The sequence below is a fragment of the Pyrus communis genome, chromosome 5 (assembly GCF_963583255.1).
Source record: "Pyrus communis chromosome 5, drPyrComm1.1, whole genome shotgun sequence".
In the NCBI taxonomy this organism is placed as follows: domain Eukaryota; kingdom Viridiplantae; phylum Streptophyta; class Magnoliopsida; order Rosales; family Rosaceae; genus Pyrus; species Pyrus communis.
The window spans coordinates 11,427,136-11,446,404 of record NC_084807.1 but is presented as its reverse complement, the minus strand read 5'-3'; the positions used below and the strand labels follow the sequence as shown (position 1 = coordinate 11,446,404).

The 19,269-nt window shown below is 36.8% G+C and overlaps 1 protein-coding gene across 3 annotated transcripts; it reads right to left on the bottom strand.

Annotated features, from left to right (window-relative positions):
- Window positions 1-364: 364 nt before the first annotated feature.
- On the bottom strand, window positions 365-7,435 carry LOC137734893 (uncharacterized). Of its 3 annotated transcripts, XM_068474208.1 has the most exons (13): window positions 6,910-7,435; window positions 6,428-6,528; window positions 6,183-6,306; window positions 5,967-6,039; window positions 4,790-4,984; window positions 4,088-4,166; window positions 3,906-3,980; window positions 3,758-3,838; window positions 3,465-3,563; window positions 1,414-1,513; window positions 1,114-1,228; window positions 744-840; window positions 365-593 (listed from the first exon to the last, which is right to left on the bottom strand). In XM_068474208.1, exons 4-7 carry the CDS (start codon window positions 6,010-6,012, stop codon window positions 3,977-3,979), a joined length of 324 nt encoding a protein of 107 aa, XP_068330309.1. In that variant the 5' UTR covers window positions 6,013-6,039; window positions 6,183-6,306; window positions 6,428-6,528; window positions 6,910-7,435; the 3' UTR covers window positions 365-593; window positions 744-840; window positions 1,114-1,228; window positions 1,414-1,513; window positions 3,465-3,563; window positions 3,758-3,838; window positions 3,906-3,976. The 3 variants fall into 3 exon arrangements, 2 of the variants coding, with proteins under 2 accessions (XP_068330309.1, XP_068330310.1); XM_068474209.1 differs by lacking the exons at window positions 365-593; window positions 744-840; window positions 1,114-1,228; window positions 1,414-1,513 and adding an exon at window positions 1,995-2,276; XR_011068586.1 differs by lacking the exons at window positions 365-593; window positions 744-840; window positions 1,114-1,228; window positions 1,414-1,513; window positions 4,088-4,166 and having other exon boundaries at window positions 2,373-3,563.
- Window positions 7,436-19,269: the final 11,834 nt, after the last annotated feature.

Genomic DNA, 19,269 nt, shown 5'->3' with positions numbered 1-19,269 from the left:
TACTTCCAGTTATCGTTGCATAAGTTTTGAATACAATTTGCTTAACCGTCTGATTTAGAACTTACTAGAAAATATGCCCGCGCGTTGCTGCGGGACTTCAATGCACCAGCTTTAACTGCATGAATAAGACACATTTAACCCGAATAAATTAAACATAATCATGAATGAATAGAAGGATAGATGAGTGAAAATATTCGGTAAGATAAGCATCTTGATTTTTGTATACATTCAACATAACTGATATGAAAAGACATTGTACAATTAACAAAATGTTCTTGATTACAAAAGGTGTGATTGCAAAAAATTGTCTGTTTCCATAAGAAACAGAAACAACATACAGTTCACACATATATTGCCTCTGAAGTTAAGATGGCAAAATATATGTCCTGTAGGCCAACGGCCTGTTTCAGCAGTTAACAAAAAACATTAAAAGTGTTCTGTTTTTGTTTCAGCAGCTAAGCTTTCAAGCACTAATGTTCAAAGAAAAAAAATGCAGGATGCCTATTTCCGTAAGAAACAAAAGCAAGATGCAGTCCAGACATATTTTACCCTGCAGTTAAGGTAGCAAAATATATGGCCTGTAGGCCTAGCACCTGTTTCAGCAGTTAACAAAAAACAAAATAACTGTTCCATTGTTGTTTCAGCAAGTTTTCAAGCACACAGTAACTCCAAGAAAACAGAATGTTGGAAGATATAAAAACAAGGCTAATTTCAAGCATAAACTATCTCTGAAAAATTAATACCTCAAGTTTGTTTTCCCAATCTACACCATAAATATTACTTAAAATTGAACCAGCCTTGACAACAAACTGAGGAAGCTCCTTGAAAAAATATACGGTGCTGTAAAACACCCCAATAAGAAGAATAAAATAAGATGCCAAGAATTCATGAGCAGCTAATTATAAGCTAAAGGAAAGACGGTCTAGTGCCTAAGAACCAAGTGAAACTTTGCTTGCTATATATGGATATGCATGCTATAAGAAAGATTTATTCCCCCATGTAGTAGGCTGTTCTTTGTAATCTTAAGCTAACCCAAGTAGACTAATTATAATGATGCAAAATATATGTAAATCTGACTTTTTTTTTTTAACTGGGATTCGAAAGAATCAATACCTTGGCATATAACGGTCTTCAACAATTACTGCAAGATAATCCTTCTAGCTATGCAACAAATCCAAATTGAGCACCATCGCATAATCTTGGGCTTACATTGTGGAAAACAGAAGCACTGCCAGCGTTTAGAACAATCAACGTTACTTGCCAACATCATTAGAGAGTGAACAATTAGGACCATTTTTTCTGTCCAGCCATTTTAGTTGGCCAAACTCTATGTAATTGCTTCTAATAACAGAATATTCTGTTTGAAATGGAAAGCATAGTTCCTCTAAAAAAAAAGGCTAGAATCATTCATACCTGCCAAACCAATAATAATTTGGTTCAAGATGTGAGAGACCATTTATTTCTGTGTAACCATCAGAAGTCTCACTCATCTGCCTCCCAATCCCCTCCAATCCTCCAACAGATGTATAAATGAAACAATGAAGATATATGGGAACTCAAAAGGGTTAGACAAAATAGTACTTCTCTCTTAAAAATGCGATTATCAACCCTTTTTACACATTTTTGTTAAAGTGTAACCTAATTGTTCATTCAATTACAATATCTGAAAACACCTCAAGTTAAGCCACCTGATTTTGGCAGTTGGGTGAGAAGGGGATGCTAATATATATTTCGAAAACAACATCATGCTTTTCAATCATTTTCATGGTTCTTACCAAAATTTAAAATCTACAGACAGTGAGGCATTAAGACAGTCAGAAAATAAACAAATATTAGATATAATTCCACATTCTAAAATAGATATCAGCAAGTAAAAAGTAAAAACATGAAAAAAGTAAGAAATTTGATATTGCAGTTAAAGACCCATATAAGTAATCTACAACTAAAAAGCTAGATATTAAACCTAAAATCATGTAATTATGTATGAAGCAGAGAATAATGCAGAGAGATTGTTTTTTTATAGTGCTGCCAATGACAATTACTTTCTCATGAAAACAAAGAAAAGATAAACAGAGGTATAAAAGTATATTGTTTTTTATAGTTGCAAACATTATGAATTCTGAAAAGAAGAAAAAACTACAAATAACACTTCAATCACGGACCTAAGCATCTAAAACGCGGCGGCCAAGATACCATTCAAGATAGGACTCAGCATCATGGATGAACTAACCAATCTGTGTCCCTGAGCTCACTGCAAGTCATATACACCCGACCAACTGGGCATAGGAGCATAATGAGGAAAACTTCCCGTATCCTCACTTAGAAGAAAATAATGCACGCATAATAGCCACATGGACCTCACGTAGATAAATTGTTGTGGCAATAATTTGCAATAGAAAACATAGTTATAAATAAGATATACGAAATACCAACATTGCAATGGTCTTTTTTATTTTTTTCATTCGATTGTACTGAAGCATGCATCTTAGTGGAGAACAATTAAGTACCACGTGAGGTCTATATAATGAAATGGGAGATTGAATACACTTGAGGAAACTGACAATTCAAATATGCACACTCCATAGTGTATCTTCACAACCAAAAGAAACGTTTATATATACGACATATGTTTGACATTGTTTTTCCCCGCTCAAATTGTCTTGATAAAATTTGACTACATTGAGAATAAGCAAAAGAGTACTTTTTACTACCTAATTTACTAAGATCCACCAAATCTAAAAACTACAAAACTTTTATTAAAGAATCAAATAGAATAGCATGAGAAAGTTATTAGGACACCATATCCGAATTTTTTGCAGATAAAAACACCTGTATTTCACCTGATTTTCGAATGAAATACAGATGCTTGTATGTCACCTGTACATAGCTGCCTGACATTTATTGTCTTCTTTGGGTTCAAGTTCGTTATATTGTCTGATACGTGAAAGAATCAGAAATCGTATACAATTTGATAAAGAAACAAGTAATGTGATTATGTGACAACCATGCACTCGTCTGTCAGAGAGATAAACAAAGATACCAAAAACAGAGAGGCAATGTTAAGATAAACAGAGAGGCAATGTCACATTGTTTTGCATGATCTTGAAATTGGGGATAAGGTATTCGAAGTGCTAACAATGACGTGCAAATGGTATTGAAATGCTAAAAAGGGCATTTTGAATAATTATATGATGCGGCAACAAAAACACAATTGACTTTCAAACTACAGAAATAAATGATAAAAAACACATACTTGCACCCAATGCATTGCTTTTTTTTTCTTTCTGTGCAGTATAAGAATAAAAAAGGATAACATTCCCCCGAAACCAAATTCATCCCCCAATTTCTTGCAACAAATTTCAGTAATGACGAACGCAACTAAATCTTAAATAAATAGAGCTATTCAATTAGATTAAACTACATATAGGGAGGGGGAAAGAGAGAAAAGAGAGACCTAGAACTACCTGGATCCTCAATATTGACCGGAACATAATTCCGATTGGGTTTCAAAAGTGAAGTGTACATCAAATGCTATATCAGTGTTGTCGGATGTTGAAAAGTAACTGCAATCCAGGGAACAATTTCATTTATAAGTATAATAAAAATAGAAAGAATCAGGGAAAATCTGTGATGGTGGAAAACATCAAAGCCAAACCAAAACTCTAAACCTGTATTAGAGGTTTATTAAATCCAATGTTGAAAACCATTTAATAGTATCGTTTGAAACCTAAAAAAGGATTGAATAGTGATCACTGACCTCTTTGAATCGAATGATATTCGGATTCTTCAGTGATTTATGGTTTGTGATTTCCCTTTGAACATGTTCATCCATCTGCATCTGCATCACCAAAAATAAATAAATATTTAAAAAAAATACAAAATGAAAATATTTTATGATCACTAACCTCTTTGGATCGAATGATATTCGGATGCTTCAGTGATCTATGGCTCATGATTTCCCTTCGAACATGTTCATCTACCTGCATCACCAAAAAATTAATAAATATTTTAAAAAAATGCAAAATTTAAAGGATAAGAATTGCGAAGATTCTTAGGTCTTAGTTCGGAATGAAATAGCTCATCTCACCTCCATATATTACCAAATCTTAGTCTATATAGAAAATATGCCCGTGTGTTGCGGCGGGAATCAACTATTTTAGACATAACTGCATGAATAAAACACATTTAACCTGAATAAATTTAAAACAATCATGAATGAACAGAGGGACACATGAGTGAATGAGGTCGATAAGATAAGCAGCTTGGCTTTTATATACATTCAACTGACATCTTTTGTCGTTGTAGTCTCCAATATATATGTAAGGTATGTAAGCTGAACACAGAAAAAGAGGAAATGACACAAATGATGTTTTGAGGGGAATGCCAGAACTGAACCATGAAGGGAAACTTACATAGAAAATGACCAGATTTGCTGTAATAGAAATTAAATTAATTTATGGTAAAGTCCAAGTCGTTCATTACATGAGGAATTATCAAACAATGATTGGTAGTTTTACATATTCCTAAAGCGAAGTGTTACCGACACTTCAAAAAGTTGATCATAATAAACTCCTTGATGTTCAGTTTAATTTGTTCTTATATTTTTATAAATAAAAAAGCTTAGAAATCTTGGACAACCAAAATGCAAATTGAAAAAAGACCCAGATCATGAAAACATAACAACAAATTACCCATATCAAAGAATGGAAAAGCGTCAAGAAAACACATGAAATCAGATAAAAAACATAATATTGGATAAAACATGAAGAGGGTGAGAAAGGGAACCGACATGTATGAAGATATTCGCATATGGTAGTGGCCTCATAGTAGTGCTTGTCGCTGAGATTGGAACATATCCATGTGTCTTGAGTTGTGTGCATAGAAATGTTGTTGGTAGACTGAATGTACGTAAACTTGTAATCGTATTTCCAGAACCATTGACACATTTGAACTATCATCTTCCATTGAGAAAAAGTGCCACTCACTGAGAATTGAGAAAAAGGGAAAAAAGAACATAACCCAAAACCATCAACTTCTTGAAACCAAAATACAACGAAAACACAGTACTTTATTCATGAACAAAACCAACCCCAGAGAACAATAAAATTATTAACTTCCATTGGCATATATATATATATATATATAGAATTCTGAAAGCGATGAGAGAGATAGGATAAACCCAAACCCCTAGCCACGATCCCTACCCCTCTCCCTCAAATCCCGATGGCCCCCGTGCTTTTCTCTGACTGTCCCCCCTCTCCCACTCATGAAATCGAGGATCTGCAGCAATGGTGATGAGATCCCCACTCCTCCTTCTCCCTCTCTCTCTATCACTCTTTCTCTGTCTGTCTCCCTCTCTCCCTCTCCCTCTCCCTCTCTATCCATCTCCCTCTCCTTCTCCCTTTCTGTCTCCCTCTATCTATCTCTATCTCTATCTCTATGACCTCCCATCCCTGAAACCCTCACCGAGCAATGAGCATTAACAAACAAACATGCACAAATCTCATAGGAAATTGGTAAGAACTAATCCTACTTGAGAAAAAAAATCAGAAAACCAGAGGACACAATTGGAGTCTAATTCTACAGAACCCATGACAAACAAATATCCAAAATTAACAAATTACATTAACAACATTCCAACAAAAGTAAGAAGACCAGAAAAATTATCTATTCTAAAGTAACTTAGTTCCATCATGCATAAATCAAGGGAGTCATGGAAGGCCAGTATCTAGGTAATCCAACATATTACAGCATCCAAACACAGACTCAGAATTACAAAACGCATGAAAATTCACATTCTAACGTGTTATGCAATCACCAATTTCAGATCAACCAAAACCAAATAAATTTATCAGTACGCATCAAACCCACCAAACCCAAAATCAAAAGAAGGTGATCAAATGTTTGATTTTGCTAAATATTACAAAATAAAATAAATAAGAATATGGACAAATCAGCATGCATACCTTGTAGTGGTACAGGGAACAGTAGCGTGAGCTGTATCAAGGGCATATGTACTGGGAAAATTGCTACTGGCAGCTGCAATTAACAAAAACAAAACAAAAAAAAAATTGAAAAAAATCAAAATCGGGAATTTTTCCAAAAAAAATAAATAAAACAAATTATCAAGCTTTGTTGATGAAAGAGAGGTGGTGTTCTTGAGAAGTCAGAGCCTTTGGAACCTTTGGAACAGTTCCGGAGCTTCTCTGAGAAGTCGGAGCCTTTGGAAAAGTTCGGGAGCTTTTCTGAAAGGCTGAAGCTTCAGCTGTCCGGGAAGCGTGCTTGCAATGGGCGTATCAGAACCTCCTACATTAAATCAATAGAAGGAAAAACATTGCCAAGAAATGAAAATCAAACAAAATGGGCAACTTAGATGTTAAAAAAGAACACAATTATCTAATATTCCCGAACTCCTTCAAACACATACATTTTCTAGACTAAAAGAGAACTGATACTTAGAAATCTCCGTCTTTATCTTCGATCTTAGCCGATTTCGACATTCTCTCTCCAATTTCGCTCTCCCATTCCCTGAAACAAATTCTGATCATAATTCATTCCTTAAGTAGAACTAATAGATTTAAACGAAGAAGAAAAATTAAATTTTTAAAAAAAGCTGGGTTTTTATCTCTAAACGATCTAATAGATTCTCAGCAACAAAAGGCTTCAATCACTACCTTTGCATGTTCAATTGATCAGTAAAATATACAGAATAAGAGTTACATCACATAGCAATAAATTAGAGAGAATTTGAAGACAAAAGGAGATTTAAAATGTATAAACCTCACAAACGTCACAAACCCTAGAATTCTTGCTGAACAAAATCACAATTTCGAATCTAAAGCTGCATGATATGAATAGAGTTTGTAAACCTAATCCTAAATCACAAAAGATTTGAAAACGACTCCTCACCTTTTCAATCAGCTAAGGCTGTCATGGGCTTCAAATCTCAGTCATTCTGTGCAACCATGGCCTTTGTCCTCAATCTCAGGCCTTCCTGTCTTTGTGTGCTCTCTCTCTCTTTCTCTCTTTCTCTCCTCTCATGTGTCCTTCTCTCTGGTAGCCGGCCTCAGGAGTGCAGGCTGCGAAGCTCTCAAACGTCATAGCGGCAGTGGCAGCAACAGCAGCACCGCCTGAAGTATTCCTACTGGTCGAAGCAGCAGCAGAAGAAGAAGATGAGGAAGACGATGGATGTTCTTCCATTGCAAAGAGAGAGGGAAAATTGGGGGGAAATTAATTTCAGAACCCTGATCCTAATTTAGATGAAAAGGTAACCTACACATGAAGGTCTGAGGAAGAAGGTCCCATGACGATGGATTTAACTGAGATTATGAAGAGGAATGGGGTGAGCAGCGCTGGGGCTAGGTTGAGAGAATTGAGAGAGAAGTCTCGAATTTGAGAGAAATGAGAGAGAAACGGTGCTAGGGTTACAGAGTGAGAAAAGGAAAGAACGGGGGATTTGATGGATGGTTATCGAGAGAGCAGGGAGGGAGAAAGAGGGAAAGAAAAGGCGGTGGCAATTTTGTAAATAAAGTGAAATTCGGCTCAATCCTACGGACAAAATTACCCCCTAACTTTTGGGAATTACCTTTCCAACCCAACCTAAATCTGATGGTTTTTGTTGTAAATAGCGTGAAATCGAGGGGCAAACAATTGACTGTAGCCCAATGAACAGTCATTGCTCCCTAGTTTTAGAATAGATAATTCTTGTATGTTGATTGAGAGTGCACGCTTAATTTGCATGCTTGAATTTGGTGCTAGGATATAAGTTTGTTTCACCTAATCGTTATGAATTTATATTCACAAGTAGTCAAGGTTGCTAGTCACGATCATGTTAAGTAGATTCCTGGCAAGCGTATCATGCTTTTCATAGTTACAAATGCCTTGTCGATGCTTATGATTTCCAAAGAACGTAATGATTCTAACTTGTATCTTTATCATGCTGTTCATATAGAGAACTTGTTAGGAATAATTTGTTTGCGATGCATATTCATCCAATTCAATGATTCTAGGGAATCTGAAGGTTAATTTAAGCGGACCTAATTAACTTGGAGTGTCGAGGTTCATAACTTATTGAATTGATAACTGGAAATTGATTTATGTTGCACATATTTCATGTGTGGAGAAGAACCCCTTAGCTATTCCATCATCCATTGATTCATCACAATTTCGTCTTAAAATCTGATTTCTTTACAATCTGCCCATTTAGTTTAAATTCATCCAACCACAATCCCCCCATATTTTGCTGAGTCTTAGTCATTTGAATTTGTTTTATTTTGTGTTCTTAAGCATTTGGAGTCATAAACACTTTCAAATTCGTCCAAATTAAGTTCTAGTTTCTATTTGAGTCAATTTGATTGTTTTAGGCAGTTTTGAGTGGTTCAAAGCTGTTCTGAGTCATAGTAGTCTTGTTAAGAGTCTTTAAGTTTAGTTTTTGTGTTTTTGAGTCAATTCAAATTAGATTAGCACCCCTAGTTAATCCCCGGTTAGAACGATCCCTACTTACTTCATTATTACAATTGTCACAAATAGGGTTTAATTTGTGTGTCAAGTTAATTTTCACATCAAGAAGCGAACGAGTCTACGTGACCACTAGGCTGTTAACCTTGGCTTTCTTTAATCCTTTGAGCTGTGTGGCTTACATCACAACATACTAAAGATCTTTGGGTTATGAAATTCGCTAACCTTTCGTATCAAAAGTATGCGGTTGTATGGAATTTCATAAGCAAAGGTTTGAGAGAACTCCTTGCTCTTTATGTAACCAATTTCGTGGGTTGCGTAGCAAGTATCACAACACTTTAGGAATTAGTGCAGATCTAAATGATCATTCCACGCTTGGCAGAGGTGAAGCTTATCGACTGCGTAGCAAGTCGGCAATGGATAAAGCTTCGTCTATGCACGGTAGCTTGTTTAACCTTTCACAAGAATGTGCAGTTGTATAAGTTTGGCGTGGCTTTACTGCTCGAAGGACATAACGTATGCAGTCTTCCGGAAACCGTAGTCTACCTTAGTGTACTCAGTAACAGCGTTAGGGTTTGATGCGAGATTTATACGCGCACAAATTAAACCCTCTTTTTGTCGATTTGTAGTATAAGTATAAGTAGGGATCGTTCTGGACCGGGGATTAGGAGGGATTGCAAATCTCTTGGAAACTGACTCAAAAACGTAAAATAAAGTTAAAACACTAAACTAGACTCAAAGAATGCAAAATTAAAGTTTAAAACACTAAGACAAACCAAAAAACAAAAAAAATACTTTAAAACATAAACTAAACAGATTCTAAGCACTAAAGAACAGGAAAGTAAAGGGGGGGTTTGATTTGACGAAATTAGCTAAATTGCACAAATTGTAATTAAAGGCAAAACGTAAATACAAAGGTGATAAAAATATGGATGATGGAATAGCCAAGGGGTTCTTCTCCACACATGTTACACTTGCATAAAATATTGATTCTCAGTTGGTCTTTCAATAAATTATGAAACTCAACACTCCGGGTTAATTAGGTCCGCTTAAATTAACCGTCAAGTTTTCCTTAAGTTAATGAATTGGATGGGTTAGCGCAACGCAATTCACAACATTCTCCAAAAGTCCTTTACGTGAACAGCACAATAAAGATACAATCAAAGATCATTAAGCAACATGAAAACTATAAGTGTTGACGAGGCATTCGTTACTATGGAATACGCATGAAACTTATGCCAAGAATTCGTTTAACGCGATTGTTTATAAGCAACCTCCACTACTTGTGAATATAAGTTCATAACGATTAGGTGAAATTCACTTATATTCTAGCGTCATATTCATGCATGAAAATTAAGCGCGCATTCTTAATAAACATACATAAATAAGTTATCAATCAAACGGTTAAACAAATTGAATCAACAACTTATGAAATTCCAACGAAAGTTAATCAATTCATATTGCAAATATAAACATAGTTTCGAATCACCCTCTAGCTAAAGGGGGTTTTATTTCCTCATAACTTTGAAATTAAAGAAACACCTAAACATTCCAACAACTCAAACTTGAATTGTATGAACGTTTAGGCACTCTTCTCTTCCATTCCTCATACGTACAAAACAAAGAGAATTGAATTTAAACTTTGAAATCAAAGAAACACCTAAACATTCCAACAACTCAAACTTGAATTGTATGAACGTTTAGGCCCTCTTATCTTCCTCGTTATTGTAGCACAAGGTCTAAGGTGAGGTTTGGGGGATTATGGAAATGGTAGAGGAGTGGTGGAAATGGAAGCAATGGAGGAGAAGTGGAAGGGGGACTCACGGTTTTGGATTCTAAGGGGAAGTGTTTGTGGTGTGTTGTGTATGAAAATGAGATGTCCATGAATGAATGAATGCAAGGGTATTTATAGGAGTAGTGGAGGGAACATATGGCTATGTCATTTGTAGGTGAAGTAGGTGGATGTTGTAGGTGAGTAGGTGGATGTTGTAGGTGAAGTAGGTGGATGTTGTAGGTGATTATGAGTGATAAGTGATAAGTGTATGATATGTTAAGTGATAAGTGAATGATTATGATAAGTGATAAATGAATGTATGATATGATAAGTGGTGAATGATAAGTGATAAGTGGTGATGATATGTGATAAGTAATGAGTGGTGATGATAAGTATGGAGCATGTGAATTAACTAATGAAGGAAATGCATGTGCAATGACAATGTGTTAGAATGGATGTGTGTTATGCATGGCATGATTGGGATTAGGAAAGGTTTTAAATGTCCTAAAACTAAAGAGAACAAGGTTCCAACACTTTGGTCTTCAATTAGGTCTTCAATTTCGTCCAACACTTTGGCTCCAAGCATAAGCTATCCATCCTTAGCCCAAAAGTGCTCCAAAAGTCTCCAAAATGCATCTTTTTGCTCCTTTAGCCCTTTGGACCTATAAACACACGAAAATAGCTTAAAGTACTAAAATAACTAAAGAAACATAACGTAAATGCACGAGAACAAGCCATTTAAGTCGCATGAATATGCTCCTATCAAATACCCCCACACTTAGCTTTTGCTAGTCCTCGAGCAAAACAAAACAAAAGAAACCAAAAACAAAACAAAACGAACAAAACACAACCTACACCTTCCAACAATCGTCTCAGATTTCCAATGCACATGACAAGTTAAAAATCATTAGTCCCATAGATTTTTAGCCATCTTTACAGTTAAGTACATTCTTAATCATAGTCACCACATACTAGTTCACAATTAAGCATTTAAAACACATTTCGAAAGTAGTAACATGCCTTTAGAGAATTTCCTCAATTCCTTACTAGAATGCACTCTATTTTCACACAGATTTTCTGACTACACACCCTACACTAGTTATATGTGAGAGATTGATGTAAACATGTAGACGAACACTCACATATGTTATAATAAGGAAAGCATTTTCTGGAGTTAATAAGCATGTTTAGATATGATCTCATGAATGGAATGCTACTACTTAGACGCGAGAACCAGTGACACCATAAGCTCATACCAAGTTCAAACTCCACAATTGAAATACATAACACTCAAGATAGAAGTCAAGGGTTGTAACGGGGCTAAAGGTGTTTGGCTAACAAAGAAAGGTGAAGGATAAACAAACATTCTTAAAGCAATAGTGAGCAAAGTATTTGAATTAGGCACTTAGAATTCCCTTTAGAACGCAAAAATCAACTTTGAACACCCAAGGGAAAGTCACACAAAACTTAGGGCCATATTCAACTTTTTGGACCCTTTCTTCAACCATCAACGCTCGTGAGTTCATTCTTACTTATTTTCACTCCTTTTTTGTTTTTTTTTTTTTTTTTTTTTCTTTTTCTTTTCTTCTTCTTTTTCTTTTGAATCTCGAAACATACATATAAACGTAAAAACAAACTTTTACTCCCCCACACTCATTTTCTTGCATAATGTAACTCAAAAGGAATTCATTTAAGTCATGCTCACTATACTTTAAGAACAAGGGTATAGGAAAGTCCTACACTAAGCTAGGTAAGGGAAATGTGGGAAAACAAAGAATAAAAGCTAAACAAGGCTCAACGGGGTTAAAACTTACAACAAATACGAAGTATGGGAAGTAAGTTTATTTGGCTATGGTGGTGGTCACTACAACTTCTTCTTGAATATGTGTTATGCAAATCAATAACATGCTTTGAATGAAAAGGGCATGAGTTCTAGCATTTGGAACTATATGATGAAACGCCTTCTAAGTAGTAACCAAGCAAAGAATAATGAGATCATGCAACGACTTTAGAAAACAAGAAATCACAGATTATACTCTCCAAAGAACGTTATAGGTTCAAGTCTCTCAGGGTTGTAGCGTTTGTTTGAGTTCCTTCCTTCAAGCATGTTACAAAAACGAATTTTTTTCTTTTATGATTGCATGTGAAGTCATACATTATAACCATAACCAAGCATATACCAAGAGTAAATCAAACTTTTCTCTATGTTTATAACTCTTTTTAACAGTCATGCAATTACAAACCAAATCCTTATCATTGTGTTGGAAGGTATCCTAAGACACAAACACACAAAAACGACTCAAAACACTCTTTTTAGGCTTTTTAAAACACGTTTTTCAAATTTTTATGTGATTTTCGGAGTTATAAAAACAAAACATACTAAAGCACTCTAAAACAACTTAAAAACACCTTAAAACAGCAAGGAACAACATTTGAAGTTATAAAAACAAAACATACTAAAACACTCTAAAACAACTTAAAAACACCTTAAAACAGCAAGGAACAACATTTGAAGTTATGGGTGATAAAATCCCACGAATTTGCATCTAATATACTTAGTTACCCCCCCACACTTAAATCAAACATTGTCCTCAATGTTTTAAGCATAGATTCACACAAAGCATAAGTAAATACACAGAAATCACTTAAACATACTAAACATGGCAGAATGTAATTAACAAAGAGAAGAGTTTAGAGACGCAAATCTGGTTATAGAGTGTAAATTCCATCTTCTCCTTGGTAATTGCATTGAGGCTTTTGATCTTTGTGATTCCACAGGCTTACTCTTGAACTGGTTTCTGCCCATCGTTGATTTTCCTTTGTGCTACTTCTTGAACTGGGCAGCATGATGGTTCATTTGGTCTCCCCCGAAGGTCTGAGCTTATCCCTTTTATCTGTTTCTTTGTTCAATCTTTCCAATTCGTATTGAAAAGGGTTGGAGGATAACTCAGCCTATGTTTGTCTCCACATGCTTCAATGTATCATTTTCACTTGCCTTACTCGCTCCCCTTTGCAGAAGTGGTCCCTTCTCCGGAAGTGTATCAACCGTTGAAGATGACTACTCGAGAGCAACGCTAGGTAAGCAATCAGGAATAGGTTCCAGGCAGTTGGCTCCAGATCGAAAGATTGACTCCAAGTGCCGGCTGATTGCTTCTTTTACTTTGCCATGCGAGTAAGAACAAGGACAAAGAAAAAGACAGGGAAAGAGCATGATATGAGATACTTTTGCTTTTGACCTTGATGATATGAGATACCTTTGCTTTTGAAGAAGCGGTGCATGAATCAGCACATGTATTTCCTCCTGGGTCATCTTTACTCCAGGCATCTGGTATCATCTTTGGGGAAGAAGAAAAAATTTAGTATTTCGAAAGGCTTTGCTGGGAGTGCGCCCTCAGAGGTGAGGGAGAGTTGGGCATTTTCTTCAGGTTTGCCCTGCCATAAAAGACGAAGGTCGACATATATAGAGATAATATCAAGTGGTGGTACTTTTTACCCTTGTCGACAAACGTTTTGATCCCGCAATTCCGGCTTTTTGAAATAGTAGCGCCTCTTCGATCTCGGAATACGCCTCTTCGATTTCTGAGTAGGCGCCCCTTCGATTTCTGAACGACGCCCCTTCGATTTCTGAGCGACACGTGGTAGTGCAGATGCGGCTCCTTTTTGACAAAGCTGCACGCGTCTTCTGAAAAGCAGAGAAAGCGTCGCCGAACTTTGCGCTTGTCGGCTAAAGATGTGTAGTTGTGATGATGGCCTCCACGTGTTGTCTGAAAAGAAGAAATCTTTTGACAAAGTTGAACGCGCCTTCTGAAAAGCCGAGAAAACGTCGCCTAAATTACGCCGGAAATTCTGGCTTTTTGAATTGGTGGACGCGTCGCCTTGGCTTTTTTTATTGAGCTATCGATCACCACAACAAACACACTCTGAAGAACTCCCATTCTTGAAAATCGACTCCGACCCTTTGAAAATTTACTCCATCAACCCCTATCTTTGAACACCTTTGAAAAAATGGCAAACTCATCGAACCTTAGCTTGGAATTGAGCCTTAGCAGTGATACGGGCGCGCCGCGTCAAGGTAACGTATGGCGCCCTTCTTTTTTATCTTCTAACGGTCCTCTTTCAGGTGAAGACTCTGTGATGCAGAACGCCACAACAGCTACAATAGTAGCTAGGAACCTCCTCACTCCAAAAGATAGTAGGCTGCTGTCAGGACGGTCTGATGAGTTGGCCGTTCAAGAGTCCCTCGCACTTAGTGTTCAGTGTGCGAGCTCTGTGTCCAACATGGGCCTACGCCTGCTTGCCCGCTCTCGTCAGGTGGAATCGTTGATGGCAGAGGTGGAAAGACTTAAGCAAGAGATCCAGCAGCTTAAGTACGAGAATAGAAGTTTGCATGTGCTTGCAAATAACTATTCGTCGGGGATGAAAAGGAAGCTTGATGAGCTGCAAGAATCTGAGGGTCGAATTCACAGTGACCGTCAAAGGCTTGCGTCTTATCTCCAGAGGCACCTTTTTCCTGGGTCATCCAGCGCTTGGCCAAGTATTGAGGCCTGGAATGCTCTAGCTCCGATGCCTCCCGCTCCGATGGCTTCCGCTCCGATGCCTCCCGCTTCTATGCCTCCCGCTTCTGCGCCTTCCGCTTCTGCGCCTCGCAGTGGGGCTTCACGTAAACAACCTTTGTGAAGCTCCACCTTTCTCCATGTTTAGTATCTTTTTTTTTTTTTTTTTTATTAACATAAATAAAATCAAACGGCATGGAATTTATCTTTGAATGGGCGGTGATACTTGAAATGATCCGGTAATAGTTTAAATTCCAGATTGGGTGCCTGAATCATTAACCACATGTTAGTATAAAAGAAAATTGAAATTCGGGGAGGCGGCTTACCTGTGTGCTCCAAAATGAACTCCAGAATAAACACCCCTTCGAAAGTTATGACTTGTCCCGTGTCATAAAATCCAACTTCCTTGGGAATTGTGGTTTCAAATTTGTCCTCTTTAATGCCTTCTACATCTTCTCCAGCCACTACCTTCTCTTGAATCATTCTTCTTGGTGTACAAAGTCCTTTGAAGAATTCAACACCATCTAAAACTTGCTGTGTTGCACCAAGAATTTGAATAGCATTTTGCACCTTTGGGAAGGCTTCCACGATGTCCTTTTTACTCTCTTCTTGGTTGGGAATCAAAAACCTGCTAGGAAAAGGGACATTGGGTGGAATAACATCAAAATAACATGAAATTGGGACGTCCTTACTGGTGGTGGGTGGTTTAGAGGGCTTAGGGGGCTGCGGCAAGGGTTGTTCTACCCTTGCCGTGTGCATGTCTTCTTCCTCCTCTTCAATTAGCAGCTCTTCATCCACTTCTAGGCTATGTTTGGACATTTTTAGGTCAGCTTCAACCTCCATAGCACTTCCCAAAGTGATAGCATTATGGATTTCAAAATCTTCCTTCGAGTTTTCAATAGTTGAGTTGGAAAGTTCACTTTGCTCTTGAATTTGTTTCATGAACTCCATAATCTGCCCAAATTGCTCGTCCAATTTACCCAACTTCTTGTCTTGATTTTGTTCGTCCTGCGTCAAAGAGGTTAGTAATTGAAAATTTTTATCATTATCCATGGACATACTTGAACTTGATTGGACTTGTTGTGGGGGAGGTTGTGGTGGCTGCATAGGTGTTGTATTGAACTCCTCATATGGTTGCCAATATGCTTCTTGTTGAGCCTCCTTGGCTTGATTTTGTGACCCATGCGCCAAAGAATTTATTTCATTAAGAATTTGAATATAATCTACTGGCGAACTTGAATTTAATTGAGCATATTGCATATGAAGTTGTGGTGGCTGCATAGGTCTTGAATAGAACTCCTCATATGGTTGCCAATATGCTTCACGTTGAACTTGTTGATCTTCCCACCATATAGAGTTTGAATGATCCCTCCAATCTCTTTGTGGACATTGATTGGCTTGAAATCCTTGCCTATATGAAGCACCAAATGTAGGGACACTCTGCATTGTGGTCCTTTCGGCATACGGCGACAATTTAGAAGTAAGATTTGCCAATTGAGCTTGAATGCTAGCAAAATCCATATCTTACTTCTCTAGTACCTAAAATCAAAGAAAGAGAACTAAATCAAAAATCAAAAGTAACAACAAACAAAGAAAACAACACTAAGTTAGAAACTAAAACGAAAACAACTAAACCAAAAAAAAAGAAAAGAACCAAGGGATTAGCAAAGTTGCTAATCCCCGGCAACGGCGCCAAAATTTGATGCGATATTTATGCGCACACAAATTAAACCCTCTTTTTGACGATTTGTAGTATAAGTGCAAGTAGGGATCGTTCTGGACCGGGGATTAGGAGGGATTGCAAATCTCTTGGAAACTGACTCAAAAACGTAAAAACATAATATAAAACACTAAACTAGACTCAAAGAATGCAAATTTAAAGTTTAAAACACTAAGACAAACCAAAAAACAAAAAAAATACTTTAAAACATAAACTAAACAGATTCTAAGCACTAAAGAACAGGAAAGTAAAGGGGGGGTTTGATTTGACGAAATTAGCTAAATTGCACAAATTGTAATTAAAGGCAAAACGTAAATACAAAGGTGATAAAAATATGGATGATGGAATAGCCAAGGGGTTCTTCTCCACACATGTTACACTTGCATAAAATATTGATTCTCAGTTGGTCTTTCAATAAATTATGAAACTCAACACTCCGGGTTAATTAGGTCCGCTTAAATTAACCGTCAAGTTTTCCTTAAGTTAATGAATTGGATGGGTTAGCGCAACGCAATTCACAACATTCTCCAAAAGTCCTTTACGTGAACAGCACAATAAAGATACAATCAAAGATCATTAAGCAACATGAAAACTATAAGTGTTGACGAGGTATTCGTTACTATGGAATACGCATGAAACTTATGCCAAGAATTCGTTTAACGCGATTGTTTATAAGCAACCTCCACTACTTGTGAATATAAGTTCATAACGATTAGGTGAAATTCACTTATATTCTAGCGTCATATTCATGCATGAAAATTAAGCGCGCATTCTTAATAAACATACATAAATAAGTTATCAATCAAACAGTTAAACAAATTGAATCAACAACTTATGAAATTCCAACGAAAGTTAATCAATTCATATTGCAAATATAAACATAGTTTCGAATCACCCTCTAGCTAAAGGGGGTTTTATTTCCTCATAACTTTGAAATTAAAGAAACACCTAAACATTCCAACAACTCAAACTTGAATTGTATGAACGTTTAGGCACTCTTCTCTTCCATTCCTCATACGTACAAAACAAAGAGAATTGAATTTAAACTTTGAAATCAAAGAAACACCTAAACATTCCAACAACTCAAACTTGAATTGTATGAACGTTTAGGCCCTCTTATCTTCCTCGTTATTGTAGCACAAGGTCTAAGGTGAGGTTTGGGGGATTATGGAAATGGTAGAGGAGTGGTGGAAATGGAAGCAATGGAGGAGAAGTGGAAGGGGGACTCACGGTTTTGGATTCTAAGGGGAAGTGTTTGTGGTGTGTTGTGTATGAAAATGAGATGTCCATGAATGAATGAATGCAAGGGTATTTATAGGAGTAGTGGAGGGAACATATGGCTATGTCATTTGTAGGTGAAGTAGGTGGATGTTGTAGGTGAAGTAGGTGGATGTTGTAGGTGAGTAGGTGGATGTTGTAGGTGAAGTAGGTGGATGTTGTAGGTGATTATGAGTGATAAGTGATAAGTGTATGATATGTTAAGTGATAAGTGAATGATTATGATAAGTGATAAATGAATGTATGATATGATAAGTGGTGAATGATAAGTGATAAGTGGTGATGATATGTGATAAGTAATGAGTGGTGATGATAAGTATGGAGCATGTGAATTAACTAATGAAGGAAATGCATGTGCAATGACAATGTGTTAGAATGGATGTGTGTTATGCATGGCATGATTGGGATTAGGAAAGGTTTTAAATGTCCTAAAACTAAAGAGAACAAGGTTCCAACACTTTGGTCTTCAATTAGGTCTTCAATTTCGTCCAACACTTTGGCTCCAAGCATAAGCTATCCATCCTTAGCCCAAAAGTGCTCCAAAAGTCTCCAAAATGCATCTTTTTGCTCCTTTAGCCCTTTGGACCTATAAACACACGAAAATAGCTTAAAGTACTAAAATAACTAAAGAAACATAACGTAAATGCACGAAAACAAGCCATTTAAGTCGCATGAATATGCTCCTATCAGGGTTCCAGGGCGGTCGTTGATAGGAGCATATTTAGGCGACTTACTTAGCTTGTTTTCGTGCATTTATATTGTTAGGTTCATATGGCTAAGGAAGCAAAAAGGTGCATTTTGGAGAAAAATTGGACTGGAATGGATAACTTATGTTTGGAGCAAAAGGAATGGACGAAATTGAAGGCTTAATTGAGTTAGGATTCCTAATCACAAGAGGATTCCTAATCAAATGAGGAATCCTAGTCAAAGAAGGTTTCCTAGTTGAAGTAGGAAAGTTAAGCCAAGGTTTCCTATTTTGGTTTAATCTTTCCTAATCCTTAAGGACTCCATATTTCAGCAATATCAAAGGCTCCTACCTATTCTAGGTCACAAAACAATGTCCCTTGCAACCTAAAGTCATTGTCGTGTGTCCCCTTTGTGTTTCCCTTCCTTACCGTGCAAGGAAGGGCCTTGTTTCCTGTTTTAAACCATTTAAACACATTCCTTTTTCATACCAAGCTCAGCCATAACTTACATACCCTTTTCTATTCCAAAATTCTTGCCTAATTTCAGAAATAAAGAGCATTCCTTTTCTTACAAACCCTTGCCGCAAATCACTTCCCCTTTCCTTCAATTTCTGAGTTTGTGTTCCCTATTCTTGAAGGATTTAGAGTTAATTTCTTTCCTAAACTAAGTAATAAAGACTTAGGATTTTTTTTCTCCCTTATAGAAACCCCTATGCCGCACCTTTAGAAAGGCTAATCCCACTTCCACAGAACCTGCCTTTATTAAAAAAAACACATGCGTCGTTTGCCGCAGCTTCCCAT